Raw genomic sequence first — 27337 nt, 5'->3', positions numbered from 1 at the left:
ACACAAAATAGAATATGTGTATGAAAGAGAATTAGATTTGTCCTTTTTGTATTTTCTTGTCAAAATGATTGAAAATCTTGATATTTTTGCAGAAAAATACATGTGATGAAAATATATTGCGTAGAAAGAAATAATTTAGGTTAACGAGCTAATCTAGTTTGTCTTTTTTTGGAGATATAGTTCCTTCGTATTGAAGAGAAGAAGACACTTTTACCTTTATAACTTTATTTAGTGCCCTAATACGTAGTATATACATATCCACACACTTATAATTAAACTAAAAAAAAATAAGAAACTTTTAGTCTCATTTTTCTTTGTTTATTTACAATTTTTAACTATTCAGTTACTTTTCATAATAAGTATTAAATTCATATATAAAACAATATGTAGTTGATTTTTTTTACTGCATTGTGACACATGAAACAATTATATTTTTACTTGACTTACAAAATTGATAAGATTAGCAAAAAAAAAACTTGCAATGATATAGTAATATTATCATTTATCTATCTTTCAGTATAACATAATTAATATGTTTGACTAAAATTATACTTTTATAATATAATATTAATTACTAATTAATACAATTAGCTATTCACCAAAGAAGATTTATTCAAAGCATTCATTGAATTTGTTTTCTTTCCCATTTTCTAAACAATCTTAAATGGGGAAAAAAAAATCTAATATTAGCTAATCAATCATTCTCTCCTAACTCTTGACTTCCCTCTCTCTCTCTCCAATGCCTTCAAGTCAGTTTCTTTACTCATTCAACAGTTTCTCTTCTTCTTCTTCTTCTTCTTCCTCTGCTTAGACCAAACCCCTCAAGAAATCAAAAAACTCTCTCTCAAGAATGGCAAACAAAGCAAGAACAAGATGGGTTCTTCCTTACAAGACCAAAAACGTCGAAGAGAGTTACTCTCTTGGTCAAGTCCTCGGGCAAGGCCAATTCGGAACCACTTTCCTCTGTACCCATAAACAGACAGGTCAAAAGCTCGCCTGCAAAACCATACCCAAAAGGAAGCTCCTTTGCCAAGACGATTACGACGACGTTTTGAGGGAGATCCAGATAATGCATCACTTGTCTGAATACCCAAACGTTGTCCGTATAGAAAGTGCTTACGAGGACTCCAAAAGCGTTCACCTTGTGATGGAGCTCTGTGAAGGTGGTGAGTTGTTTGATAGAATCGTCAAGAGAGGTCATTACAGTGAGAAAGAAGCTGCTAAGCTTATCAAGACTATTGTTGGGGTCGTTGAGGCTTGTCACTCTCTTGGGGTTGTACATAGAGATCTTAAGCCTGAGAATTTCTTGTTCACTTCTTCTGATGAAGATGCTTCTCTTAATTCTACTGACTTTGGCCTCTCTGTTTTCTGTAAACCAGGTTTCGATTTTAGATTTGATTACTGCATTTGTTTACTCACTCTCTACTTTGTTGATTTATGGATGAAGCATCAGAACTTGATGTTTTAGTGATACAACACAATGAACCATTGCTTAAGATCCCATCTTTTCAATGCTGTGCCTGTGAGTGTGTGTTTTCAGTCGAGTTAGTTTGATATTGAGCTCTAATTTTGGATTTGTCTCTTAGATGAAACATTCTCGGAACTAGTTGGTAGCGCTTACTATGTGGCACCTGAGGTTTTACATAAGCATTACGGTCCTGAATGTGATGTATGGAGCGCTGGAGTTATCCTCTACATTCTCTTATGTGGTTTTCCTCCTTTTTGGGCTGGTAGATTTCTAATGCCTTCTTCTATCTTTATAAATGCAACGTTCCTATCATGTGCTTGCTTACTACTGCTGTCTCATGTGTCTTTACTTTTGTATCCAGAAAGTGAAATAGGGATCTTCAGAAAGATTTTACAGGGAAAGCTGGACTTTGAAACCAATCCTTGGCCTACTATTTCAGAGAGTGCCAAAGATCTTATCAAGAAAATGCTCGAAAGCAATCCGAAAAAGAGGCTAACTGCTCATCAAGTGTTGTGTAAGTTGTCATGTCCGCAAAAGTAAATGATGCTTTTTTCTGCAAGCTGATTCAAATTATCTTTTTCTTTAGGTCACCCTTGGATTGTGGATGATAAGGTTGCTCCAGATAAACCTTTGGACTGCGCAGTAGTGACCCGCCTGAAAAAGTTCTCTGCAATGAACAAACTTAAGAAGATGGCTTTACGAGTGATTGCAGAGAGACTATCTGAGGAAGAAATCAGTGGACTTAAAGAGCTGTTCAAGATGATAGACACAGATAAAAGCGGGACTATCACGTTTGAAGAGTTAAAAGACAGTATGAGACGTGTTGGGTCAGAGCTTATGGAATCAGAGATCCAGGAACTCTTGCGAGCAGTAAACTAACAACTCCTTTCTTATTACTTTATTAGCTTCCACGTTTAACATCTTTATTTTTGCTGAAAATAATATCCAATATCTTCTCATTATGTGTGTGTGTGTGTGTGTGTGTCTGTGTTAGGCTGATGTTGATGAAAGTGGAACAATTGACTATGGAGAGTTCTTAGCTGCAACAATCCACTTGAACAAACTGGAGAGAGAGGAGAACTTAGTAGCTGCATTCTCTTTCTTCGACAAAGATGCGAGTGGGTACATTACGATTGACGAGCTTCAACAGGCGTGGAAGGAGTTTGGTCTAAAGGATTCAAATCTTGATGAAATGATCAAAGACATTGATCAAGACAATGTGAGTAGTACACAAAAGATCTTCACTGTTTCTTTGATGAAGGAGCTATGGAACAAATGTTTATGGTAGCTAGTTGCTATTGTTGATTTTGTAGGATGGACAAATAGACTATGGGGAGTTTGTGGCAATGATGAGGAAAGGGAATGGCAATGTAGGTGGGATTGGTCGGAGAACTATGAGGAACAGTCTCAACTTTGGAACTGCTCTTCCTCCTGAGTCAAAGAATGTCTAATTTTTCATTTTAGTGAAGTATTATTCTAGAGACTTCTGTAGCAAAACATTTGATGTGATAGAACTTGCTGTTCCTGCTTTCATCTAATTCTGCTTTTAACAAGTCTTTTGTGGCGAGTAAGTATTTGGAATAATGAATCCTCATAACAGTTTGACGCTAGTTCTCTCGTAAAAATGTTTGTTTCTTTATGGCAATACAAAAGGAGTTGTTTTATAATGTGTCTTACAACTTGACAGTAAAATTCAACAAAACTTCCAAAAGTGAAAAAAAACAGAGAAATTAAGAAACTATAACTTAACACTGTTATAATAAAAAGTGGTCTAGAAAGTGTAAGCAGAAGATATTAGTTTGTTTTCTTGTCTTCTTCTTCTTTCTCTGTGATCAACTTCTCTGCAGTTTCATCCTCGCCTCCAAAACCGAACTCGTTAACACGTGTCTTGTCCACAGGGTAAACCCACCTTTGGTATAAGTATATCAAGAATATCACATCTGAAAAACACACAGTATCCATACATTAGAAAGGCCTGTTTCTGAAATCTGAATCCAATTAGAGAGGAATTTGATGGATATATAACTCACCATCTCGGAATACAGAGAGTCTATGTAGAATCGGCATTTTGATGACAAAGGCAAAGAGATCGTCGATAATGGTGTTGAGGAACTTGTAAGTCATCTGTCTCCATGGTAAATGTGCCACTGATTTTAGCTTATAGTTGATGAATAGCTGAGGACACATCATGATGAATCCTGCAAAACACACAACCCCAAACTCAAAACAATATTACAATGAGTGATTATCAACAGCTTTTTTTGGGATGGTGAAGGCTATTACCGAACATGTAGACACAGCTTGTTAGTGAAGACAGGATCCAAGAATACCAGCTCTTGTGGCGTTCATAAGCGAGAGAATATATGGATAAGCCAATGACAAGGAGGAGGAGAACATAGGATAAGAATTTGATGGCAATGTCATCATACTCCTTGGTTTTATTGCTTGAATAGGATTCACGATCGTGGAACCTCAACCTTGGAATCATTCCACTACGATCAACCTGTTCAGTATAACTGTTAGACAAGGTTTCTATGTAAAGCAACGACATCAGAAAATGAATACTACACATTGCAAGTACCTCTATGCGCATAGCTTTCCCTATCTTCCAGAATTCAATGCAGACACCGACTCCGGAACTAGCCAGTATCATCCATGAGGTATCGTTGTCCAGCAGGTAGAGGAAGATGACAAACTGACAGATAAAGTTCAGTACAACAGACTTTGCAGACAATCCTTCCATAGATTTGTTTTTGTTCCAAAATTGGATATCTGCACGGTAGGTAGCAAAAGATAAGTAAAATTCAACAATCTTTCCTACAATCTCAAGGAAAGATTTGGGTCTTACTAACCATTTTTGAATGCCAGGAAGTCGAATACTGAATGAAGCATAGAAACAAACATCGTGATACCCAAAAGATAGGGATTTCCTTCCAAAAACACCCTCTGTAATAAAATAGATTATACAACAAAAGAATATTTACAATCAGGTCCAGGGAGAAACCAAGAGCCAAGTAAAGAAAATAACTAACTACAGTGACGTGGATCGAAGATGCTGATTGACTATAAAAAAACCATATTTTACCTTTAGTTCGTCAGATTCACCGTCAAGCATGCTTCCATAGCTACGCTGCATCTGGAAAGACTGATCAACTTGCTGAAACAGTTGCCACTTCATCATGCTGATAGGGCTTATTTCCAGATTAAGTGGTAGTTCTGAGACTGTTGCATTGACTGGAATGAACTTGTCCCTTAGCAGCCAAAACTCATTGAAGTAAACTGTAGGATAGTAGTTTCCTGTGGTAGGTTCTACCAGTAGGTCTGCAAATCTAAAGTTAAGTACAGCATATAACGGATTGGACAAGTAGACAATCACAATGCCAAAATGAAAACCCTCTTATGAAATTCCCATTCCACCTATCAAAAGAAAATCAAATAATGGACAACAAGATTCTATAGACATGACACAACTTCTGACCATTCAAGGACCCAAGAACTTATCAACCTTTTTAAAAAATAAGTTTGATCCAGCTTATGCTAAAAAGGCCATGCAGCATTCACATGGATAGTGCCATCAAATGTTATAGAAAACATACGCAGAGAGAGAGAGAGTTGTAAAAGATACAAATAATTAATAAAGCAGGTCACTCTTTTGTCAAAAAAAATTGAAGGATACGAGGAGCAATGTTTGGTGGTACACCATTCTGTGAATAGCTGTCATGAAAGTGAAAGGAGATATTAGTCTACCAGTATGGAGTCATATTAAATTCAATACTGACAAAGAAAAGAGGCATACCATGCCATCATTTAGGTTAATGTACTACAGCTACTACTTATTTAGGTCAATAATAAATCTCGTGAAGTAAGTCAAAATGTCTCCCCTGCGATTGCTTAAGGTTATACACATATTTGATAAGTGTGATTAAGTGCCTATGCCTTTCAAGACTCTGCTATTTATTTTCTACAAGAAGTAGAATCATATATACATCAACATAGAAAGTGAATCAACAATGATTATATCTCTGATTTTATATTAGTCTGCATTGAGTGTTTCTAGAATTTCTATTTTTTTATAGAAGACAAAGTAACAGAACCAACTCACCGAGTAAAATCATCAACCAGGTTAATTGTGACATTCGGTTTCCAGAGGGATACATATTCCACAGGGACCTCTACCTTGAGATCCGATTTCTTATCACCAACATTCTGTGAAGTACGGCTGGCGTTAGTTCATTACACATCTATTGAAACTCATTAGAGTTCAAGAAAAATACATAACTATATGTAAAGTTTCCTTAAAGAAAACTTCCCGCAGAGCCATACCTCAACTTCTGGTTCGGATTCATCATCGTCTTTGGGACTCCCCAAGAGACTCTTCTTCTTATTTTTCTTTTGCTTTGGAAAGTAAGTCGCCACAGCTGAAATATCGAAAAGAACAGTCCAATTCAGCCATCACAGAAACCTAATCATCAAATTTTTGTCCCAAAAGTATAGCATTTTAGATTAGAAAAAAAGGTAGTCATACCATGAGTCCTGTTAAAACTATTAAGAGGTTGGTACTCAGGATCAGTGGGATCAATTGGAAATCCAGATCGAGCAAAGAAGACATGAGCATACAGACTTCCATTATTCTGTAGTGTCTGGAAACCAAAACAAAACTCATATAAGAGGGAGAAACATGAAAAGAAACCTAAACAGGGCAAGCAAGTGATTGATACCTCAGATGGATAATACGTCAGTGACTTGGTTCTAATACTCTCTGGTGTCCATACAGCATAAGGTATATTCGTCTCATGCCAATACAGAGCTTTATCATTGCCAAAGTCATTGAACTTCTCATGCTCTGACATATAAAACCACATATCCTGCATAAAGAAAAAAAACATTGCTTCCATTTAGAAATCAAAGCTATATTCATAAACAAAAATCAAATCTTTAAACCCTAATCCTCTAATCAAACAATGGGTCGTACGTATACACAACTAAAGCACACAGTAGAAAGATGTTTACAGAACAAACACCACAGCGTGTTACATACGATTTTGAAACAGAGCATATGAACTAGTCGTATGAATATGAATCCATGTCGTTCATTTAGAAGACAAAAAATTTACCAATGATTCGCCTTTGTGGAAGAGATTGGTCATGAGCTGAGACGGAGCAGAAGGATCAACAGGTTTCTGTTTAGGTGAAAAGAACTTGGAAGCAAAATACCAGAAGACGGCGATTCTAACGATTCCGGAAATCGTGGAACCAAATCCACGCTGCTGCTGTTGCGGCTGAGCACCGTCGGCGCCAGCCACTTCAGCCACCGCCGCCGTTTGTCCTGCCGGCGGGGCCATGTTTCACGATTTGGAGAAGAAGGATTTGATTTGTTTTGTAGTTACGGCGGATCCAAAGCAGAGCTTGAGATGTGAATTTCGTCTGATAAGAAGATTTGTTTAAAGCAGAGATATTTATGGGATTCCCTTATTTAATTTTTTATTTTATTTTATTTTAGTAGTATAGTATATAAAAATCTGAGAAAGAAGAGATGAAGAAGATTAAACAAATACTGGTGTGATGGAGTCGTGACGATGCTCTTCCAATACGATGCAAGTAGAAGTGTTTTATGACACCACCACGTCTCTTTAGCCCAAAAGTATATTTGCATACAAAGACCTCTGTTTTTTTCTATATTTACTATTGTTTCTCAAACTTTGCGAAAATATTAATTGTACCCTGTATGTCCGAATTAGGCAGAACCGCTAAACGTGTGGTTCGGTTCGGCTGATTTAGTTTGGTTTTGTCTAAACGTTCATTGGAAATTTACCAAAAACAAAAAGACTAAGGAGACTTGGTTTTGTTACCAAGAACTTAAGATCCGTCTGGTGAAAATTGGAGAATAATTATAACAGTCTATTATCTCCTTAAACTTTGTCCTATTAAGATGGAGTCTCTCTCGAAGCTCCTATTTTCCGACATACGAAAAACCAAAGCAAGATACTTAGTCTTGTCTTCGTTTGTAGAGACCTGGTCTCAGTCATCTGCATTGTGAAGGCCATGCTTGTCCATGAGCTGTTCCAATGCCTCATCAAACTCTTTCTCCAGATCAAGCATCTCCTCGTAATGCCTTTTCTTCATCTCTGCCATCTTCTTTTCTTGCTCTTTGATCAGCATCTCCCTTTCCTCCACAAACTCCTCCATCTCTTTCTCTTGAAACTCGATGAAGCTTGACACCTCCTCAGCTCTGCACAATTATCCAAAAACCAGAACCATTCAGTTACTCCTGTCCTGGGAAAACAAAAACGAAAAGAGGGGTTATGTAAGTACGTATACCTCTTTCGGCAAGCATCGTTGCTAGAGGGATTCATATTCCTCTCCTGCTGATCAACAACCTTAGCACGTTCCTGCTGCTGCAACATCTCGAAATTCTCCTCCTTTGCGTCTCTTTTCTCATGTATCTGCTTGATTGAATCTTTGAAAAACCGGTCTTGTGCATCCATCTTCAAACCACCACCGTTTTTTTTAAGACAAAATCAATCAAAAAGGTGTATCAGTAGGTAATACAAAAATGTCAAGTTTGTGATTTCCAAGTAAAAGTAAAAAACCCATACCTCTTCTCTGTTTTGTTCATGCTGCATCTTTGTTCTCTGTCTCACGATACGATTATCCTCTGCAGTTTTACGCAGCTTCTCGCTCATAATTTCCAGAGATTCCTCAAGCACCTTGGCGTGCCTGTTCTGTTTTGAAAGCTTGTTCTTTAAATAGTTCAGCTGCTGATTGTCCTCAGCAATCTGCCTCAGGTCCTTCACAACCATCTCTTGGTAAGATCTCATCTCGTATTTCAGCCTCGTTTTGCCTAATGAATTCACGAAATTACATAACAGATACATTCACAAGGACCAACAAAAAAACTCTAATAAATCCCAATGACAAAACTTAAAAGCATAAATCAAATTTTCTGAGGGAAGAGAACCTTGAGAGTGTTGATTGAATATCTCCAGATCTTGCTTAGTTGCAAGGAAGCCATACAGTTGGCGAACACCTCCAGAAAACAGACCTCGCCGACGGGCCCAGGCGTTTCTGTCTAACCCTCGCTCAACCAACTCCCTGTGGAGGCGTTCGGCCTCCACATAGCCAGTGGCACTGCTCTCAAACATCAGAACACTCATCCCACGATGGCCTTGTGGACCATAGGAATGGCGTGCTCTAATAGCGTCATACTGTTCGAAGTATTCCAGCAGCTCTTGGTTGCCCATCCCGAGCCACTGAAAAATATAACATTCTAATATCAGCAGAACGCAAAAAAAAGATTAAAGAAGAAAAAGATAGAAGAAGTTCACCTTATCATTATCGTCCATGTCCAGTCTAGTATTCATGATGATGACCATTGGAGGCCAGACAATTTCATGATCCTTTTCCTCTTGACCTAAACCCTTCCACTGCCCATAAATCTCACCAGAGGGGATGACAGATGCTCCTCTCATCTGTAGATCCATGTCAAGAACTTTAGCAAATTCTCTATGGAGCTTAACTCGCCTAGCTCCCTTAGTCCTCGCATGAGCTACTAGTGGCTGTAGGTTATACCAGTCGATGGCGCCAGGTCCACCCTGACAAGCTGGGCAATGCCACTGCCTCTGTGGTTCATTAATCTGCTCGACGGACAAGCTATCCAAGCTGTCAAAGAACTTTTTGAACCACTTATTCTGCTTCCGTGATCCATGGCTCTTTTGACTGACATCAGAGTCATAGTCATCACTCACAAGGTCATCATCAGAATCATCCAAAGCATCAGAATCATTCTCTTCCTCAGAAGCATTATCAAGATCATCCTCCATGTTTGGAACCTCCTCCACAACAGTGTGCTGAGCAGAACCTACTCTTGCCTGCCAATTCCATCCCCCTTCCAAAGGAGGGCGAGTTACAGGTGCAACAGGAGCCACATAGTTATCATACTTTTTGTTCAATGCTCGTCCCCGACCAGTGACCCTGTGGTCAGTAGCTTGAGTTCCCCGACCATTGCCATTACCTCTCCCAGACACGTTATTACCTCTCCCTTGTTGCTGACCACCCCAAGCTCTAGGAGGGTTCGAATTCTGAGGAACCCAAGCTTTTCCAGAAGTGTTTCCAGGTTTGTTCTTGTTCTTCTTGGAAATGACCTCCCATTCTCCACCATCATCTTGTGAAGGAGCCAGTTTCGTCGCTGCCAAACCTTGAGCCAACTGTTCAACCTCAGGCTTAGAACCACCCTGAGAGATGTTCTTCCCCTTAGACATTGGACCAGCCCTAGAACTCATTCTGAACCTAGAGCCATCAAAAAGAAACCCACAGTCACCACCAACATCTCAAACACAACAATCCAACAACGCATAATACGCTAAACAAACAAAAATCAAAGCAAAAGCGGTAGATCAATCGGATGATATGACACGAAAACCAAAAAAACCTAAGGACTTTTCACTGGCTAAGTTTCGGATCAGTGACTAAACGGTGAAAACACAACACAATGAACAAAAACAGTATGAAGCAGAACCTCGTTACACAAAACTATGAAAAAAAAGGGAAACAAAAAAGTAACCCATAGCACAAAAAAAAAAAAAAAAAAAAAAAAACTTGGGAATCGAGAACATTAGGGCAATTTTCCAACGAAGAAAGACGAAATCGAGCACAAGGAGTCTATATAGAGGCGATCGAAGCGTCTAAGGGAGAAAACTTACAGAGTAAACGACGGAGAATGCAAGATTTTAAGCGCCGGAGACTGAGAGAGTACTGAGAGAGTTAAAAAGAAGGTGAAGGGGAAGAAAGAGACAAATGAGAATGGCCTTAATAAGCTACAAAAACGGCCTTTTTTTTTTTTAGTTTTTTTTCATTTTTATTTCCGAGTCCGGACTCCAAAAATTTCATTCAATTTTATTTTGTTTTTATTTTTATTTTTATACTTTTTTCCCTTTCAGGCAAAATTTATTTGCCCATTTTTACTTTATTGTGTGCAAACTGCAAAGTATGGAAATGGAACTGTGGACTCAACATATAATTTGCTTAAAGTTAAAATATAATTCATTTGATAGAATATTAGAATGTCAAAAAATCCTAGAAAAATTTGTGAGTATGTGACTAAATTTGTATACAACAAAAACAAAATTACTAAATTATTTTCTCTATTTTATATATTTGAAACAATATTTTACATATCATTTTTTTTGTGAATCAAATATAATTAGAAACAAAAATCACGAGATTACTTACTAAAAGAAATCGCAAAAAAAATTTGACCAACTTATATAAAAACAAAAGAAAAATAGTATGTTACATATTGGTTGTGTAAACAGCTGTTACGTTTTACGTTTATGGCTAAAAACTATTTTAGAAACAAATCACGAGGCTACTTACTTAAAAACATCATAACGATTGACCAAACTCGCTATACGACAGAGAAACGGCTAAAATATATTCAAACTATTTAGTATTCACAGAATACGTTTTCCTATCTAACCAATGATACCATGCATTTTATAACCAAAAAAAAATAAAACTTAAAATATAAAACCTGAACCATATGAAATTTAGGTGATTTTAACATCTTGTTAAACGATCAGACGATTTACGGCAAACGTCAAAATGCGACGTCGGTTTGATAAAACCAGGAGTTGCTACCTTGTGTCTTCTAATGGACAACGAGTTGGGCCAAGATTATCTTGACGTGAAAGAAGCCCAATACCAAAAGCCTTTCTAACGAAACCACTACGAAGAAAAAGCGTCTCTTTCATCTTCTTTTCACTCTCCGATACATGAGAATGGCGTAATTGGTTGTGCAGGGAAGATCCCACCATACTTCAGTTCTGCTGTCACAATTTTTGAAAGGAAGAATCGTGAGATCTGAGCACCAAAACTCGGAGAGATAAAGAGCTTAGAGTAGTAGACACAGAGAGGGACTTAGAGCAGAGAGATGGATAAGATGAATCAGGCATTTGAGAAGATGAAGATGATGGTAGGTATGGAGGTTGAAGACGAGGAACGAGCTGCCGAGGAAGAAAGCTCACTCTCTTTCATGGAAGATCTTAATCGCAATTGCGCTTTGACTACCAAACAGGTTCTTATTTATTTACTCCCGAGATTGTTTAATCTCTTCGATCAAGTCCTCTGCATTTCGCTGTTTCTTGTGATTCTTGGTTTTATTGCTACGATTAGTTTCAAATGCGTACTGTGTAGTATTCCAATTAGAGAAGTTAGGCTCTTAAGAGCTCACTGATGTAGGAAGATAAAATGAGTTTCTATTGATCAAGTGATCAATAACGTTCAGCAGTGTTAAAAACTCAGATTCATGCACAGAAACAAAAATTGATTTAATGGAGGAGAAGGATGATAGAATTGCGTGGGATATGATAACATTATACAGTTTGATTCATAGTATGCTGAGGTTTATTTACTGTGTATCTCTATGAAGTTGTAGTGTTGTCTCGTTTAGAGGAATTTGTTGAATGTCTTGAATTTGGGTTTATCTTCTGCTAATATGTTGTTTTTTATTCATGAAAACAGAGATTCTATGGGTTTGCAATTTGTTTGTCAGCAGGGTTGACATGTACACTTTTGGTAAGTTCAACTCTTATTCATGTTAGAATTCATTATCCTGAATCGTTTTACCTTTAAACAAGCTTTAGCTTTATAACTGTGGGAAGTTAAGCCCTTTGGATATACCTCTTCTTTATCTTTTTACCTGTTTGACAATGCAGTCGATGCTTGTTTTCTTCAATCCGGTCAAGTTTGGAATCACATTTACTCTCGGAAATTTGATGGCACTTGGGAGGTCCGTATTTTGATTTTTAGTTTAGGTTGTGATATCACATTAGGTTTACGCGGTTCTGTCTGTACTAGTATTTCTCTGTTCTTGGATTTTAGGTTTCATGTCATATTCTGTATGGCAGCACAGCATTCCTTATAGGCCCACAGCGGCAGGTGACTATGATGCTTGACCCTGCCCGTATCTACGCTACTGCTTTGTATCTAGCAAGCATTATCATTGCCTTGTTTTGTGCTCTTTATGTAAGTGGGTTTCTCAACTCCATTTAATTCAATTTACTGTATACACTATATAGTGACCATTGTTAAAGTTTGATTAAAACTAGCTAGTGAAAAGGCCTTGTTGTACTAAATATAATCTGTCTTTTTCTTTCTGTGTAGGTTCGTAACAAGCTTCTGACGCTGCTGGCCATCATTCTTGAGTTCTCTGGTCTAATTTGGTATGCTGAAGTTTTGGTTCTCTTGCATTTATCTTGAACTTTCTCGTTATTTATAGATGGTCTCTGTATACAGTTACATGATTGATGATTCGCTCATCGAACCATTTTATTAGCCTGAACTAGTACTGAGTTGGTGTACCTAATGCTACTTAGATGGTTTCTGAGTTCATTCACAAAAGTTGTCGACATTCATCTTTCTGTTCTTTAACACTGCAGGTATAGCTTGAGCTACATCCCTTTTGCAAGGACCATGGTCTCCAAGGTCTTCTACACTTGTTTCGACACCGAGTTTTAAGCAACATTACACAGATCGTCCCAAAACCATTGTGCTTTGTTTGAACTATTGGTCAAGCTCCCAAATGTGTTCAAAGCTGGACTTGTTTGATGCACAAAAAACGTTAAAGAGCCTTCATAGCCTATGGTTTGGCTTATCTTCGGTACTCGTTTCACACACATTTTGTATATTTTACTGTGGAATTTAACGTAGATTTGGTCCTCTTTTTCTTCCCTATTTGTTTCAGTTCTTCTGTAAGAAAGTATGTTAACCAGCTAGACACTGTATTTTGAATATTCTGCAGAATAGTTTCGTGTTTGTTACAAAATTCAGATACTCTTAACATCACAATTCATTCTCATGGTTCTACTTCAATTAAGTGCATAGTGTTTGGAAATACTGCCTGTTACTGGCCATAGCACTTCAGTATAAATTCTGAAAGTTAGGAGAAAAAAAACTGAAAATAAATTGCAAGAAATAGAAATCAATCCCTGGCCTTAACGAAAAGAACGAAATCACATAGTACAATACAACCTCGTAAATGCTAGGAGATAAGATATAAAACGAAAACATTCAGCAGAAACCAAAGAGATGTCTTAAGAACAAAGCTCAACTCTGGCCAAATGGTTGTGAAGTGGTTGGCGAAGTGAGAAGCTCTCTAGAAGACAACAGTGTCGAGCATAGTACCTAGTGTCTGAACAATGTTAGATGACATCAGGTTGGAGACATGTTCTTCCAGATGCTTCTTTGCGTCTTGTCTTCCCACATTCACGATCGCCAGCTTCTCTGGTGACAACTCATCCTCCTCTTGAACCGCCTTGTTATACTTAGCAGCCAAGCTCAACATCTCCTGTTAAACAACAAAATAGAGACAATGTCAATGAACATGAGTGTGCAATATGCTTTAACAACTATAAAAAGATTGCAAAATAATCCCTTCTTTCTTACCTGGACTGTCTGTTCATTTGTCTTGGAGTGGGTGTCAAAGCGTCTTAGCGTCAGACCATCTGTCCATTTCTTCTTGTGGAGGTTTAGTAGCATCTTCTCCTCTAGCTCGTTCTTCCTGTAGTTGATGACTATTGAATAATAGTGTCTGTTCAAGCCATGAATCAACGCCTGCATAGTAGTATCCAAAAGTCAGTATTAGAGTAATCTTTACATTTGGCTCCAACTTAGAAACAAAAGAGACACGTTTCACTAAGTGATCATCACCTGGATCGATGGTTTGTTAAGATGTCCAAGGTTCGATGTGGTTTGACGGGGTTCTTGCCCAAGCATAATAGTCTGCGGATTTATCGAGCGGAACGCATCAATCACAACCTTTCCCTTCACACTTTGAATTGGATCTACCACAACTGCCACAGCTCGCTGGTTCAAAGCTTCAAAACTCTACAAAAAAAAAAGAAAAGCACACAGATGTTCACAATGAGCATATATAGTCCGATCCAAAGTTCTAAACTATAAATTAGATCTACAATGCAAAGTGGATAACAAGACATTATTGAGTTCATTCAGATGAATAGACAAACTGAAGAAACACAACGCACCTGTTGAGTATTAATGTCAACACCAGAGAGCCAGCAGCCAAATCCAGGATGGGAATGATACCAACCAACAACCATCTCAGGTCTAAAATTACGATACAAGAGAGCATCAATATCTCAAAACAGATTCTGAATAAGAGAGCTCAACTAAAGTGTAGATGGGATTAAAGAAGAACTAGTTACCTTCCAGTCTGTTTAAGCATGTCAAGCATATTAGTCTGGAAAACATGATCAACAGCTTCAACACTAACACCAGTACCACTCTGAGGCATAGCGAAAACATCAACAACCCTAACAGTGTACTCATCGACGAACTCTCCAAGCATCAATCCCATGACTTCCATAGGAACACCAGCTCTTCCTGCGAATTTCAAATTACTTTCATCAAATCTCTCTATTATACAAACAGATCGAACAATAATACTCGAAACCCTAGAGCTTCATACCGAAAGGGGGCAAGAGTAAAATCAAAGAGAGCGGAAACAAAATTCATATAACCTAATCAGAAGGCAGCTTAATTAGAGTTTAAGGATTGGGTTGGGTTATCTTACCGTGCTTAAGCATCTTGAGGAGGGCGAGAGAAGAGATGTAAACCTGCTCCGATGTATCGAGAGTCGGAGAATCAGGCGATGCGTGACCCAAACCGCCACCAGCTCCGAAGATTCGCTGTAATCTCTCCATATTCAGATGAATCAATCAGTTCGTCTTCTTCTTCTTCTTCTGGGTTCGCTACAACAATGGGATCTTCTTATAAAAAACCTCTTGAGAGTTTTCTTTATTAACAAGACAAGACGAAGATGGATCTTAATCGTTCGATAAGGCGAAACTAATATTATTTACATATTAGTCCTCTAATATTTCCTTTTTGTTTATTGTAGACCACTAATTCTAGAAATCATCCCCAATGAAAGTTTAAAATAAATTTGATTTTCCTTATTTGTCAAACTATATGAGAGTTTTATGATTCGATAATGTTATTTAGACTTGTAGCTTTTTTGTTTTACGTTTAGAATTTATGTTATTTGTGTAGTTTTGTAGATACAACAAGAGTTAAAAAAATGTCAGTAGTTTTGTCAATCTGTGTAGAGTAGACAACTTGAAAATTTTCCCAATGGTTTTTATTTGGCCCCTTGAAAAGTTCACAAGATCAATGAAAATAACGAAAACGACTACGTCGTTTCAGTCAGGATCAAGGGTTCTTTAACAAAACGTCGCTTCATAGCCAGTGCCGGTCCAACAACATTGGAGGCCCAATACCAAAAAAATTGTACTTTTAAAATAAGGTCTGATAATATTTTTTTAAAAAATTGTTTTTTTCAGTAAGTCCAATGCAATTTTTTAAATTGGGTTTCAACTCAAAGCAATTTTTAAAATGAGGCCTCATCTGAAAATAAATTTAAAAAATGAGACCTTTTAAAAGAAACTAACTCTTAAATTGAGGCCTTATAATTAAGAAAAAAACAAAAAATCCTTACCGAATCGGCTTCAGAAAATTGAGGCCCGATACCTATGTATCATACAAATGTGTACAGGGCCGGGCCTGTTCATAGCTCTTGACAATGAACTAATGAGAAAAGAGGAATCTTTTGGGGAGCAGCAACATTTTTGGAATGAAACTGTAAAGAGGTCTACTTAAAGATCAGGCATGCCCTTTCCTGTTTTAGCATCATATGTCTGCTCCCAAACATACTCCATTGGAGTGTCCTTAGGGCCAGCTGCAAAAAAAAACAAAAGTATTAATCCCTCTGTAAGAAAACCACTACTATCAAGGCCAAACTATATTTTATAGAGATAAATTTTGCGAATTGAGCTGTTTCAGTCTATGGTTCAAATCAAGAATCACAGTTGTTAATTTGTTATAGTCATGACAATAAGGGCAAAGCTAACAAAGCATTTTCTTCTTTCATCTCAGAAGGGGGAATCAATGCATCTATTCCTTTTTCTCAGACTTAGAACATATAACGCATGTTTCAAATGCATAGGTAGCAAACAGATTATGTTGATTCCATCTTTAATCTTACAGCCTATTTTATGGTTATGTTTGTTCCCAAGTAGCTACGATATACACTTCCAACATTCTATGCGCAAATCGCATGTTTAAAGAGATTTTGTTGTGTTGCTACGTACCGGTGGTGGGTCTTGGTGTAGCCCTTATCTTTAGAATCTCTGGTCGAGGAATTATCGAACCAGATGTGCCTGTACCTCTAGCTACTCTTACTTTTGTTCCATCTTCTAGGTATTTTACACCAACCTTACAAGGCCTCCTGAGATGGGAAAGATATTAGAAACATAGGAAACTTCTTGCTTGAGCAAAAGAGAAATTGGTGGTGACAGTAGTGCAAAATGAGATAATACCCAGTGACTGGATCAACAACTTGAACATTTGAGGCATGAAGAGGAGCCTCTACCGTGAAAATTCCACCTTCGTGATCAGGGCCTCCCTTTATATGCTTCTTGATCTGCAGATACAGAAGAAAACAGTGTCTCAGCGAGTAACCAAAGATTATCCCAGCAGAGAGTTAGATCATCCAAAACGAAAAAGAGTTCAAGTTGAACAATTCAAAACATTATGTAGAGAAACTGATGGAAATAGACCCGCTTTGTGATCAAGTAACCAACTAATAGATGTTTAAATTTGTAGAGAAGAACCAAAAGAAGATTCATAACTCCATAATTGGTAATTGGTGTTAAGTAAGTGATATATGATCCTGATTCAATACTAGTTCATCATATTCCAGAAACGATATCAAGGGGACAACCAAGTATGAACTAGTACCATTCATTCTCTACATGCGTAAGACCGAGCAAAAAGATATACAGAACAAAGATGATTTAAGACAAACTCACCAGATTCTTCCCTTCAACAATAACACGATTTTGAGATCGGATGACACGTTTTATGGTTCCAGTCTCACCCTTATCTTTCCCACGAATTATCATCACCTGCATATAAAATCAAACCCAAGAAGAAACACCAAATCATTCATAAGAAAATGAAACCAAACTAAAACAACCACCAGAAGAACAAAAGTGAGTGGTGAAAAGAGTGTCCTCACATTATCCCCTCGGAGTATCTTCCAGTGTCTGATAAGTTTCTCAGCAGCTTTCCAACCCATTTTGCTCCTACTCTCTTAGACAAGAATCCTAAAATTTCCATTACAAAAAAAAAAAAAACACATTCTTTCTTTTAGATTCCTAAAACAGAAAGATCACCGAGAAATAGGAAGCATCAAGAACCCTAAATCAAAGATTTTGAAATTGGCTGGCTAAATTAAAAAATGAAAGAACCCTAAATCAACGAAAATGCCGAACAACCTAGGTAAAAGCAGTGCATTACCGTAGAACTTAAAGCAGGTTTATCAATCTCTATACCTAATTCCGATTAGGAATAGATTGACAATAATCTAGATTAGAAGTGAAATCGACAAGTTTGGCCTGGAAGTAGCTTACTTAATGGAATTAGGCGAGGAAGAGAAACGTTGAATGCCAACGGTGCCAGGCGGCGTTAAGTAACGACGGTGGTGAGGAAATCGGGGAGTACTGTGGTTGTGTGTGAAAAAAAATGATAAACCCTTAAACCACGAAACATTGAAAACGACAACGCATTGATTGATTTTTTTTTTTCTTACAGCAATTGATGAACCACTTTAAAAAAAATATATATATATATACATTTTTACATTAAAACCTCTATAAATTAATAATGTTAGAACCATGACATTTTATTAATTTCTAGTGATATTAATTTATCTCTATAAATTAATATTTATTATTTTATAGTATAAATTAATAATTTTTAATTTATAGATATATTTTTATTTGTTTAATTTTAAAATTGAGACAATTTTAGCAAAATAAGATTAGACTTTCAGATGTTATAAATTTTATGGTTTTAGAATATAATTTAAATTATCTTAAAAACATTATTGACAAAAAAATTACAAATACTATATACAGGTTCACTTATACAAATGACATACATATATAAAATACATGAAAATATCAATTTTCGTATTTTAATAGTCTATCAAACTATCAAAATGATGCATATCTAGAAATTGAAAACTTTTAAAAAAATTAGCTATTTTTATGATATGTTATAAAGTATTTCATATCATTATAGTTTGAAAATACAACACAACAATTGTTTGATAGATATGAGTTTTAGAAAAGCATACATTATTATATCAACATATATATATATAGGCGAGCAACTCACCTATATATATAAATATATGTATATATATTGACATGATTATTAATTTATGATATTATTGGAACTATATTTTACATGGAGATTTCAAAAATATATTATATTATTATCTTATCGAATATTGTTATTTTTTACACTGATCCGACTTGGGACCAACGAAATTTATTAACTTATAGTGTTTATTAATTTATAGAGATTTTACTGTATATTAGTATCTTCTTCTAAATCTAAAACGAATTTAACATATTATTTATTAGGAACTTACTGTATTATCTATTCGGTAAATGATTTTAATTTTATTTATATTTTTTTTATCAGAAATTATTTTTTTGGTAAGTCTACTACAACCCACATGCACTTAACTTGTTACAGAATTTGGGCAATTTCAAACACAATTGTTTTAAAACCAAGTTTTTGTTTTGACAACCAAACTCCATGTCATCACGCAATGCATTGGTTCCTTATTTGAATGTTGATGCATTATAAGTTCATAACACTATATGGCTATACGTAATCATCCTTGACAACGTATAAGCATGAAGAACCCAAATTAAGATTATGAAATTGGCTAGGTAAATTGAAATGTCTTATAATCTAAGTATAAGCATGAAGAACCCTAAATCAACGGAAATGTCTTATAATCTAAGTATAAGCATGAAGAACCCTAAATCAACGGAAATGTCTTATAATCTAAGTACATGATGTGCATAACAGTAGAAGTAAAAGTAATTAGTCTTATCAATTTCTATACCTAATTTTTGTTACTATGAGATTGACAATAACTTTCAGATAGATTAACGATTAGAATGAAATCGATGGGAATGTGAAAACAAGTTGGTCTTAAAGGACAAGAGAAGAAGCTTCCATGTGAGGAATTAGGCCAGCAAGAGAAACCAACAACGTTGAAGTTTTGTACTTATGACAACATTATTAGACGGGTGAAGAATCTATGAGTTTTTTAATTGTGAATGTAAAATAATAAATCTTTTAAACCAAGAAACAATGAAGAAAAACACTATATTTTGCGATTGACGAACATTATTTTATTTTATTTTTATAATTTTTATTATTAAAACATTTGCATCTCCAACATAACCCTAAAAACAAATTTAAAATATTATATACAGTTTTAAAGAACTTACTTATTAATTATTAGGCAAATGAGTTTTTTTTTTATCAGAAATTATTTTTTTGGTAAGACTACTACAACACATTCACTTATTTTGTTACAGAATTTGCGCAGTTTCGAACAAATTGTTTTTAAACCAAGTTTTTTGTTTTGACAACAAAACTCTTCATCACCTAGTGCATTTGGTTCCTTATTTGAATGTTGATGCATCATACAACACTATCTGGCTTATATATTACCATTAACGTAGCCGTGATATGTTAAGTGAAAATCATCCTTCATAACGTATAAGCTTCTAGGGAAATCAGATTCCTTATAAAACAAACGCATATACATGTTTGAATCTTGATCCACGGACAAAATACTAATTAATACACATATTTCCCTACCATGGCTTTGTCTGAGAGAGCCCGAAATTTTTTACAAAATTATCACCACTTTACAGATTTACCCATGTTCAGTGATGGATTTAACGTAGAATTGAATGAGATTGAAAATCAGTTGATGCAAGTGTCTGTCATCTAGAAATTAAATTACTTTGCCACCCTCTTCAAGATGTACATTGATTACGTCTACTGTTCTTATGAATTACTCTATCGCTGTTGGCCATGTGACATCAACACTACAGTAGAAGGAAATATTTGTTATTTATTTCACCTAACGTCTACGTGTTTCCTTAAATAAAAACATAAATTTTACAGGTTCTAGTGAAGAACCAAACTAAGAGACTGCCGCATATCAATGTAGCCGAGCCAAGTAGTTCTTCAAAATAAGCTGCTGCATACGAATCATATGATACGATTTGAGCTCAGACTCATTTGAGATTCTGATCTTGCAAGAAGTGGATATGCTATTTGAGTATTTTTGACCACTCAGACGAATCTATAATTGATTAATTGTCATTGCTCGTTTATTCTAACCATAAATGTCAAAAAAAAAAAAAAAAAAACAAAATTACAGCTGGCAAAAAATAATCTAAAGCATATATATATACATAATACCATGTAACTATGTAAGTAACAGCTTCTAAAAATTATTCACTCTGCTCTCTCCAAATCCATCCGTTTATCTTCACGGAGGAGAAAGAAAGAAAAATAAAAATGGCGACAGAAACATCACAACCAAACCAGAAACTAACGATTCCGTTAAAAACAAGAATCGCTCTCACCGTCATCTCAACCTTCACCGATAACGCTCAACGTCCCGACGGAACTATCAACCGCCGTTTCCTCCGCCTCTTCGATTTCCGCGCTCCTCCCAATCCCAAACCCATCAACTCCGTCTCCACCTCGGACTTCGTCGTTGATCCCTCCCGCGATCTCTGGTTCCGATTGTTCACACCGCACGTCTCCGGCGACAAAATCCCAGTCGTTGTCTTCTTCCACGGCGGTGGTTTCGCTTTCCTCAGCCCTAACGCTTACCCTTACGATAATGTCTGCCGGCGATTCGCTAGAAAACTGCCTGCTTACGTCGTCTCCGTCAACTACCGCCTCGCTCCGGAGCATCGTTATCCTGCTCAGTACGACGACGGATTCGACGTTCTCAAGTACCTCGATGAGAATCGCGGCAACATCCTCCCGGCGAACGCTGATCTGTCTAGATGCTTCTTCGCCGGAGACAGCGCCGGCGGAAACATCGCGCACAACGTCGCCGTCCGAGTTTGCAGGGGGAATTTCACCGCCGTAAAACTGATCGGAATGATCTCGATCCAACCGTTCTTCGGCGGGGAAAAGAGGACCGAAGCGGAGAAACAACTCGCCGGAGCTCCTTTGGTATCGCCGAATCGAACAGATTGGTGCTGGAGAGCGATGTTACCGGAAGGAGTGAACCGGGATCACGAAGCGGTTAACGTAGGAGGACCAAACGCAGTGGATATATCGGATCTGGAGTACCCGGAGACGATGGTGGTTGTGGCTGGGTTTGATCCGTTAAAGGATTGGCAGCGAAGCTACTACGAGTGGTTAAAGTTATCCGGGAAAAGAGCAACGTTAATCGAGTATCCAAACATGTTCCACGCGTTTTATATCTTTCCTGAGTTACCGGAGTCGGGTCAGTTAATTATGCGGATTAAGGATTTTATTGCGGAGCGCGTCGCTTCACTCTAAAGCTGCTTAATTATTAATCACACCACTAGTAGCTCGCTCAATTAATAAAATAAATGTATTAAAGCTATATGCTTATGCTTTATGCTCACTTTATGTTCTGTTTACATGATTAAGTGGATGTTATTGTGTTGTTCTTTAAACTTGTTCTATAGCTTTGAGACGTGTTCGATCTTGTAGTACACAACTTTTCAAGGAATACAATATCTTTAAAATGTAAACTTAATGAAATGTACAAAGGTTTCTTTCGTTATAGCCATAGCCACGGTTGTACTCAATATACGGGTAGAATAGAAAACAATGGAATTGGTGTTTGTCAAAAAATAAAAATAAAAAAAAAATTATAGAATTGATTATTTTGTACGGTGATGAGATTGGAGAACACCGGTAGGTGAGTCCATATCTCAGTAAGGAAAAGATAACAAGTTGTTGGGGTTAGTTTGGTGAAGAGTGAGCCACAATTAATGCATTTTTTCTAGCAAAGAAGTTAACGCTCTTCTACTATTTTGTTTCGATCCGTTGAACTATTTATTGTGTTGAGCAAATTACATTTACATGGAGACATATATATCCCATTTTGTAAAATGTATATTCATCATCGTTCTCATTTCTTGGTTGTTTGCTTGAGTTTGTATTTCCGTTTTATATAATTATTTATTGTAAACTTGTTAAAAATAGCTAGTAATTCATAAATTTAAACATTTTGAACAAGATTTCTTTTGTAAATGGTTAATGCAAACAACACTCAACCTAAACGGAAGGAAACCCTTTTTTTCTTTTCGTTTGACGTGTACGTTTCCTAAATATATAATTCATGTTTGAAATGAAACCTTTTGTATTACATCAATGATCAAACATTACATTTTTCAACCAATTTAAACAATTAGGTTTGAAATTTATATTATTGAAAGTTGAAAACCTAGCTCTTGTTTTTCACACCTTCTTAATTTGTTTAAGTACGTAAGTGCGTTATGTGAGGACATCAAATGATATTGGTTTAAGTGAAACTGTAATGGCTTTAACTTGACTCGTTGGATTTGGATCGTCCGTCTCTTGTCGACAAGACGATACAGTATCATAATTATCCGTGTGTGTTTTAGTAGTGGTGTGAGAGCAGACTTATGTTTTGAAGCCATACCTTATCACTTATTAGGTGAACTGGTCCTCTCTAGAAGATACTGACAATTACTTTCTAAATTTATAAGTCGGCCTGACTGAATACGGATAAAAATGCTATTATAGTCACGTACGTGTCCAATATGACAAAAAATATTATGGTTGCATTGCATTTTCTAATATCATTATTATAATTCCACGTTTATGAGTTAATCAATTGTTTTTCAAGATTCTATTTTCAGTTTTTCCTTCTCTTAACTTTGTGTTTTTTCCCCCTTTTTTTTAATATATAAACAGATGATGCATATACTTTCGTTTGATATAATTTTACAATTTACATACACATTATTATTCTTGCTGAATGCCTGAATGGTAATACCGTTTTTTTTTTTTTTTTTTTGTTTTTTGTGTGCACCAACTGAATGTTAATACTGTATACTAATTTGTCAGATTATGGGCCGTATAGGCCCACTAAGATTAAGTTAAAATGACAATAATCAATAATGGATGAACTGTGAAGCTTATGGATCGTTGGTGACGACGAGTAACACAACTTTAAGAGGTCAAAAATTTTCAAAAAAAACTCAGAGAAAGGTCAAATTTCGAAATTAAATGCAAATCTGCAGCGTCGTCTCTCTCTCTCTCTCTCTCTCTCTCTCCTCTATCCGCCGGCAAAATTTATCGCTTCCCTTCTCCGTCAATCTTTATCACCGGCCCGTCTAATACCCTCCGACCATATTCAAACCGCGACTGCTCCAATCATTGGCCTTAGGTTAGGTTAGTCCACCCTCTTCGGCCGCTTTAGCTTCTAAAAAATCATGTCCCTTTTCAAATTTTGCGGATTTGATTTTTCTTTCGTTCCCGGACCCGTGCTTTTGTCTTCTGTTGAATTACAGAACTTTGTAGGTTTTGTCTCGTCTAGGTTTAATTTAAATGTAGACTAGTTGTATTGTTCATTGAGAAAATTGTTTTGCGTTTTGGTTTGTTTCTGCAGTTCCTGAGTCACCCTTATGTACCTCAAAAGGCTGAAACTTTGAAGTATTATATTGTTACTGTGATGGGAACTGAGATATGATCAAACGCTGAGAGCTAGTTTGATATAAAGATGTCATGGATGAAAGGCAAATCATCTGGTTGGACTGCGTTTGATCTCAAGCAGAGACAGAAGAAGCAAGGTCTCGACATCGAGGTCGAGGATGATCCATTCCCGCCTGTTTCGACTAGTATTAATACATCTCTTGTAGATGTTAGAGGGAAGCTGAGAAGAAGTCATGAACCTTCTGAAAAGTCTTTTTCCTCTGTGCTCTTACCTCCTTCGAGATTTCCGGCACTGACAGAGAATAAGGATTGCGGAAACCAAGAAAGCGGCGGAGGTTTTAGAAGCAAACCTGGCAGTTTGATTCTTCCGGTAAACAGTCATGATTCGGCCTTCATGAAGTTAAAGGAAATGAACAGCTGGGCAGATGAGAGCTTGATAAGGGATGTATTGTTATCCACCGAAGATAATTTTGAGATGGCTTTAGAATTTTTGGAAGGGATGGTTCCTGCTGGTAATAAACCAGACAAATGTCACAATACAGAAGCTGAGGTGCCAACTTCAAAGATTGAGGGTTATTCATCCGATAACAGAAGTTCCGGATATAGAACATTTGGAAGAAGTGTTACAGGTTCGGTGAAGATGACTGCTAGGTCCGCTTTTGAAGATTCTGGCAAGTGTGATTTGCAAGAGAGTGATGGAAGGTCGTTCCCGGTGGTTGCATCTGACAGTCAAAAGTTGTCTGAAGATATTTCTGAACTAGATTGTATCATTCAGCGGCTTCAGTCCCTTCCTATAGAGCCTGAATGGGAAGAAGATGATCTCTACTTGTATCATCGAAAGGATGCACTGAAAATGATGAGGTACACAAAGGCGTGTATCCTTTTTATATTGAGTTGTTTATTGTGTCCATACTCCATAGTCTGTTTATATCAATTGTGTCTACCGAATCCAGAGTTCATATTTTGAACTTAAAATCCAAACTATATGCTTAAATTTCAAGCCACAACTAGTCGGTTTCTCATTTCAACCCTGTCTTATCTTAGAAGATGAATATGTATCATCAGCTATTGAGAAATTTCCCTTCTTTTCTTTTAAACAGATCAGCCTCAAACCATTCAAGAGCTGCCCAAAATGCTTTTCAGAGATATGATCATGCTTCTGCTAAGCAGCATTCAGAAAAAGCAAGAGAGGATTGGTTAACAGCTGAGAAGCTAAATGCTGAGGCAGCCAAAAAGATAATAGGTATAACAAATAAGGACAACGACATATGGAAGTTGGACCTGCATGGACTCCACGCAACAGAAGCTGTTCAAGCGTTACAAGAACGTTTGCAAAAGATAGAAGGTCAATTCACAGTGAACCGTTCGGTATCACCAAATAGAGGTAGGTCAAAGAATGCAGTTCTGCGATCTGCATCACAAGAGCCTTTTGGTAGATTAGATGTGGAAGGCCTCGACAGTCAAAAAATTTCTTCTAGGCAACTACGAAACTCGTTGCAGGTTGTAACAGGTATGTTATTATTTGTTGATGTAGCATCAAGTGAACTGATGTTTCCCTTGTTTAAATAGAATATAAGCTTCACACATAAATCTGTGACAGTAATGTTCTATGTCCTTTAATTAGGTATTGGTAAACACAGCCGGGGACATGCTTCACTTCCTCAGGCTGTGAAGACATTCTTTGAAGATAACAGGTGAAACAAAACTCTCTTTTTTATCTTCCAATTCATATCTTTCTAAATCAGTAGTATAACTAACAACTGAAGAATGGAATGTTGCTTTACAGGTACAGGTTTGATGAGACAAGACCAGGAGCTATCACAGTGTGGCCTAAATTCCGACACAGCTGAATATATGATTGATTTCGATTTTAGGAAAATACTTGTGTTACTTCATTTTTGTTGTACCATATCTCCTAAGACTTACTATTCTTCTTTGTAACATAGTCCATGTGCCAATTGTTTAGTGTACTCAAACAGGTCACGAAAATAGAATGTAATGCGAGTGCAGAGCAGTGATATTTGTAGTGTGATCAACAAATGTAAACTTAAGTGGGATTATTTTATATAAACAAAGATTGACTATTCATATGCTAAAACCCAAAATTTCTACATACCCGGTAATGCTAATCCTTCACATGCATGTAGAAAATTTCATTAGAATAAACAATTTAACTCTTTCAACATGCAAAGCTATCTATGAACTCTTTTATGACAGAAAAAAAAAAAAAGGACAGAAGCATATAAGGCAATAAGTCTTACTGTAGTAAAAGCTGAGAACTTTTCCGCAATTGTGAGACCATTAATTACTACACTTGATGCTGTAACCTTCTCTCTCAACAGATAACGTAGCTGCTTGCCATATATCCAGGAAACCAGTCTGTTCAAAGCCACATGCATGTGAAGGATTAAAACCAGAGAATACTACATAGCCAAAAATATAGGAGAGTTGAAACGGCAAATGTTACTTATATCGCAAGGGAAACATTGTATGAAGCATGACCAGTATAAAAGGTCTTCTCTATATATTGCTCTGCATCACTGGATCTGTGATTAATATATATATATATAAAGAGGATTTAAGCACTGGGCTATGTGTTTAGTTTAATATGATTCTTAATTTCTTTAAAAGAACTTTCAATTAGTTTATCATTTAAAAAAAAATAAAAATTAAAAATTTTGTCCTTATATTTATTGAAACTGTTAAATTTTCTCAATGCATAATAAATTTATTAAGCATTTATTTTTATCACCTTGTTTGTAATATTGATATATTTTTTCAAATAAAATATTAGTTTTCTTTTTGTCATTGACTTGCTTCATAATTTTAGTTGATTTAATTTTATTTTTTTAGTTCAGCCTAACGTTTTTCTTAGTTCATCCTAATTTTTCTTTATATAATAAAATAGATCATCCACAAAAACAAGGTTCAATCTACTCAATTAGTTTACTTGTCTGCATCAATTATAGACATTTAACATTCAATGTCTATTGCATAAAAACCCTTAATATGCAGTTAGTTTGATCAAACTCAAATTTAAGACTCAGCAAAAGAAAAAAAAAATAGAAGAAGCCAAAGATTTTTTTTTTTTTTTTTTGACAACAGCTTACAAGATTGGCTCAAACAAGCCAATGCGAAGGTAGATTATTTACAGATATAACTAAGTGCAGAACTGAGCGAACACGTCGCGCTAAATTATCCACTTTACCATTCTGAGAGCTACCATTTTGAGAG

The 27337-nt window shown here is 36.4% G+C and overlaps 8 protein-coding genes across 13 annotated transcripts; 4 read left to right on the top strand and 4 right to left on the bottom strand.

Annotated features, from left to right (window-relative positions):
* Positions 1-561: 561 nt before the first annotated feature.
* LOC104706657 (calcium-dependent protein kinase 12) lies at positions 562-3078 on the top strand. Of its 2 annotated transcripts, XM_087462424.1 has the most exons (6): positions 562-1379; positions 1587-1730; positions 1830-1982; positions 2055-2338; positions 2463-2687; positions 2782-3078. In XM_087462424.1, exons 1-6 carry the CDS (start codon positions 851-853, stop codon positions 2917-2919), a joined length of 1473 nt encoding a protein of 490 aa, XP_087318550.1. In that variant the 5' UTR covers positions 562-850; the 3' UTR covers positions 2920-3078. The 2 variants fall into 2 exon arrangements, with proteins under 2 accessions (XP_087318550.1, XP_087318549.1); XM_087462423.1 differs by having other exon boundaries at positions 710-1379; positions 1587-1982.
* A 6-nt stretch (positions 3079-3084) lies between these two features.
* On the bottom strand, positions 3085-7090 carry LOC104706656 (uncharacterized). Its single transcript, XM_010422862.3, has 12 exons — positions 6583-7090; positions 6187-6333; positions 5994-6108; positions 5792-5886; positions 5571-5674; positions 5145-5182; positions 4554-4789; positions 4321-4414; positions 4050-4240; positions 3752-3971; positions 3499-3666; positions 3085-3408 (listed from the first exon to the last, which is right to left on the bottom strand). The coding sequence occupies exons 1-12, from the start codon at positions 6808-6810 to the stop codon at positions 3263-3265; spliced, it is 1782 nt and encodes a 593-aa protein (XP_010421164.2). The 5' UTR covers positions 6811-7090; the 3' UTR covers positions 3085-3262.
* Positions 7091-7251: 161 nt separating this feature from the next.
* On the bottom strand, positions 7252-10402 carry LOC104706655 (protein SUPPRESSOR OF GENE SILENCING 3). The gene is made up of 6 exons (XM_010422861.3): positions 10168-10402; positions 8794-9754; positions 8427-8718; positions 8065-8309; positions 7787-7953; positions 7252-7697 (listed from the first exon to the last, which is right to left on the bottom strand). The coding sequence occupies exons 2-6, from the start codon at positions 9745-9747 to the stop codon at positions 7487-7489; spliced, it is 1869 nt and encodes a 622-aa protein (XP_010421163.1). The 5' UTR covers positions 9748-9754; positions 10168-10402; the 3' UTR covers positions 7252-7486.
* Positions 10403-11206: 804 nt separating this feature from the next.
* On the top strand, positions 11207-13289 carry LOC104706654 (uncharacterized). 3 transcript variants are annotated; one of them, XR_015564151.1, is made up of 6 exons: positions 11207-11540; positions 11987-12040; positions 12181-12254; positions 12378-12490; positions 12629-12687; positions 12904-13289. XR_015564151.1 is itself a non-coding variant. In XM_010422860.3 (6 exons), the coding sequence occupies exons 1-6, from the start codon at positions 11397-11399 to the stop codon at positions 12980-12982; spliced, it is 528 nt and encodes a 175-aa protein (XP_010421162.1). In that variant the 5' UTR covers positions 11207-11396; the 3' UTR covers positions 12983-13289. The 3 variants fall into 3 exon arrangements, 2 of the variants coding, with proteins under 2 accessions (XP_010421162.1, XP_087318544.1); XM_010422860.3 differs by having other exon boundaries at positions 12373-12490; XM_087462418.1 differs by having other exon boundaries at positions 11227-11540; positions 12347-12490.
* Positions 13290-13439: 150 nt separating this feature from the next.
* LOC104706653 (26S proteasome non-ATPase regulatory subunit 14 homolog) lies at positions 13440-15389 on the bottom strand. Its single transcript, XM_010422859.3, has 6 exons — positions 15057-15389; positions 14689-14866; positions 14509-14590; positions 14174-14350; positions 13910-14077; positions 13440-13811 (listed from the first exon to the last, which is right to left on the bottom strand). Exons 1-6 carry the CDS (start codon positions 15184-15186, stop codon positions 13620-13622), a joined length of 927 nt encoding a protein of 308 aa, XP_010421161.1. The 5' UTR covers positions 15187-15389; the 3' UTR covers positions 13440-13619.
* A 212-nt stretch (positions 15390-15601) lies between these two features.
* LOC104706652 (uncharacterized) lies at positions 15602-18144 on the bottom strand. 2 transcript variants are annotated; one of them, XR_015564150.1, is made up of 7 exons: positions 17956-18144; positions 17562-17649; positions 17353-17448; positions 16861-16964; positions 16633-16769; positions 16046-16220; positions 15602-15719 (listed from the first exon to the last, which is right to left on the bottom strand). XR_015564150.1 is itself a non-coding variant. In XM_010422857.3 (6 exons), the coding sequence occupies exons 2-6, from the start codon at positions 17619-17621 to the stop codon at positions 16138-16140; spliced, it is 480 nt and encodes a 159-aa protein (XP_010421159.2). In that variant the 5' UTR covers positions 17622-17649; positions 17956-18144; the 3' UTR covers positions 15955-16137. The 2 variants fall into 2 exon arrangements, 1 of the variants encoding a protein (XP_010421159.2); XM_010422857.3 differs by lacking the exon at positions 15602-15719 and having other exon boundaries at positions 15955-16220.
* A 2540-nt stretch (positions 18145-20684) lies between these two features.
* On the top strand, positions 20685-22170 carry LOC104706651 (putative carboxylesterase 18). Its single transcript, XM_010422855.3, has one exon. It carries the CDS (start codon positions 20948-20950, stop codon positions 21950-21952), a length of 1005 nt encoding a protein of 334 aa, XP_010421157.2. The 5' UTR covers positions 20685-20947; the 3' UTR covers positions 21953-22170.
* Positions 22171-23572: 1402 nt separating this feature from the next.
* On the top strand, positions 23573-26201 carry LOC104706649 (uncharacterized). 2 transcript variants are annotated; one of them, XM_010422853.3, is made up of 5 exons: positions 23573-23842; positions 24060-24964; positions 25204-25613; positions 25728-25797; positions 25890-26201. In XM_010422853.3, the coding sequence occupies exons 2-5, from the start codon at positions 24171-24173 to the stop codon at positions 25951-25953; spliced, it is 1338 nt and encodes a 445-aa protein (XP_010421155.2). In that variant the 5' UTR covers positions 23573-23842; positions 24060-24170; the 3' UTR covers positions 25954-26201. The 2 variants fall into 2 exon arrangements, with proteins under 2 accessions (XP_010421155.2, XP_010421156.2); XM_010422854.3 differs by having other exon boundaries at positions 23580-23837.
* Positions 26202-27337: the final 1136 nt, after the last annotated feature.

Source organism: Camelina sativa, chromosome 8 (genome assembly GCF_030686135.1).
Source record: "Camelina sativa cultivar CO46 ecotype springtype chromosome 8, ASM3068613v1".
Classification (NCBI taxonomy): domain Eukaryota; kingdom Viridiplantae; phylum Streptophyta; class Magnoliopsida; order Brassicales; family Brassicaceae; genus Camelina; species Camelina sativa.
The sequence above is the reverse complement of the archived record's forward strand: the minus strand, read 5'-3'. Positions and strand labels throughout refer to the sequence as shown.

What these genes read in the sequence shown, in the direction of transcription:
- LOC104706657 (XM_087462423.1), top strand. Translation starts at nt 851, where the DNA reads ATGGCAAACAAAGCAAGAACAAGATGGGTTCTTCCTTACAAGACCAAA. An exon ending in CTCTGTTTTCTGTAAACCAG is followed by an intron (nt 1,380 to 1,586) that starts GTTTCGATTTTA and finishes TTTGTCTCTTAG; the next exon opens with ATGAAACATTCTCGGAACTA. An exon ending in AACTGCTCATCAAGTGTTGT is followed by an intron (nt 1,983 to 2,054) that starts GTAAGTTGTCAT and finishes CTTTTTCTTTAG; the next exon opens with GTCACCCTTGGATTGTGGAT.
- LOC104706656 (XM_010422862.3), bottom strand. Translation starts at nt 6,810, where the DNA reads ATGGCCCCGCCGGCAGGACAAACGGCGGCGGTGGCTGAAGTGGCTGGC. An exon ending in ACCACCAAACATTGCTCCTC is followed by an intron (nt 4,790 to 5,144) that starts GTATCCTTCAAT and finishes TTAGATTTGCAG; the next exon opens with ACCTACTGGTAGAACCTACC. An exon ending in ACTCTCTGTATTCCGAGATG is followed by an intron (nt 3,409 to 3,498) that starts GTGAGTTATATA and finishes TGTGTTTTTCAG; the next exon opens with ATGTGATATTCTTGATATAC.
- LOC104706655 (XM_010422861.3), bottom strand. Translation starts at nt 9,747, where the DNA reads ATGAGTTCTAGGGCTGGTCCAATGTCTAAGGGGAAGAACATCTCTCAG. An exon ending in ACATGGACGATAATGATAAG is followed by an intron (nt 8,719 to 8,793) that starts GTGAACTTCTTC and finishes TATATTTTTCAG; the next exon opens with TGGCTCGGGATGGGCAACCA. An exon ending in ATTCAATCAACACTCTCAAG is followed by an intron (nt 8,310 to 8,426) that starts GTTCTCTTCCCT and finishes TGAATTCATTAG; the next exon opens with GCAAAACGAGGCTGAAATAC.
- LOC104706654 (XM_010422860.3), top strand. Translation starts at nt 11,397, where the DNA reads ATGGATAAGATGAATCAGGCATTTGAGAAGATGAAGATGATGGTAGGT. An exon ending in GCGCTTTGACTACCAAACAG is followed by an intron (nt 11,541 to 11,986) that starts GTTCTTATTTAT and finishes TCATGAAAACAG; the next exon opens with AGATTCTATGGGTTTGCAAT. An exon ending in CCTTGTTTTGTGCTCTTTAT is followed by an intron (nt 12,491 to 12,628) that starts GTAAGTGGGTTT and finishes CTTTCTGTGTAG; the next exon opens with GTTCGTAACAAGCTTCTGAC.
- LOC104706653 (XM_010422859.3), bottom strand. Translation starts at nt 15,186, where the DNA reads ATGGAGAGATTACAGCGAATCTTCGGAGCTGGTGGCGGTTTGGGTCAC. An exon ending in ATGCTTAAACAGACTGGAAG is followed by an intron (nt 14,591 to 14,688) that starts GTAACTAGTTCT and finishes TCGTAATTTTAG; the next exon opens with ACCTGAGATGGTTGTTGGTT. An exon ending in TTAACAAACCATCGATCCAG is followed by an intron (nt 14,078 to 14,173) that starts GTGATGATCACT and finishes ACTACTATGCAG; the next exon opens with GCGTTGATTCATGGCTTGAA.
- LOC104706652 (XM_010422857.3), bottom strand. Translation starts at nt 17,621, where the DNA reads ATGGGTTGGAAAGCTGCTGAGAAACTTATCAGACACTGGAAGATACTC. An exon ending in GTTGTTGATCCAGTCACTGG is followed by an intron (nt 16,770 to 16,860) that starts GTATTATCTCAT and finishes TTCCCATCTCAG; the next exon opens with GAGGCCTTGTAAGGTTGGTG. An exon ending in TACACCAAGACCCACCACCG is followed by an intron (nt 16,221 to 16,632) that starts GTACGTAGCAAC and finishes TTTTTTTTGCAG; the next exon opens with CTGGCCCTAAGGACACTCCA.
- LOC104706651 (XM_010422855.3), top strand. Translation starts at nt 20,948, where the DNA reads ATGGCGACAGAAACATCACAACCAAACCAGAAACTAACGATTCCGTTA.
- LOC104706649 (XM_010422853.3), top strand. Translation starts at nt 24,171, where the DNA reads ATGTCATGGATGAAAGGCAAATCATCTGGTTGGACTGCGTTTGATCTC. An exon ending in GATGCACTGAAAATGATGAG is followed by an intron (nt 24,965 to 25,203) that starts GTACACAAAGGC and finishes TCTTTTAAACAG; the next exon opens with ATCAGCCTCAAACCATTCAA. An exon ending in ACATTCTTTGAAGATAACAG is followed by an intron (nt 25,798 to 25,889) that starts GTGAAACAAAAC and finishes GTTGCTTTACAG; the next exon opens with GTACAGGTTTGATGAGACAA.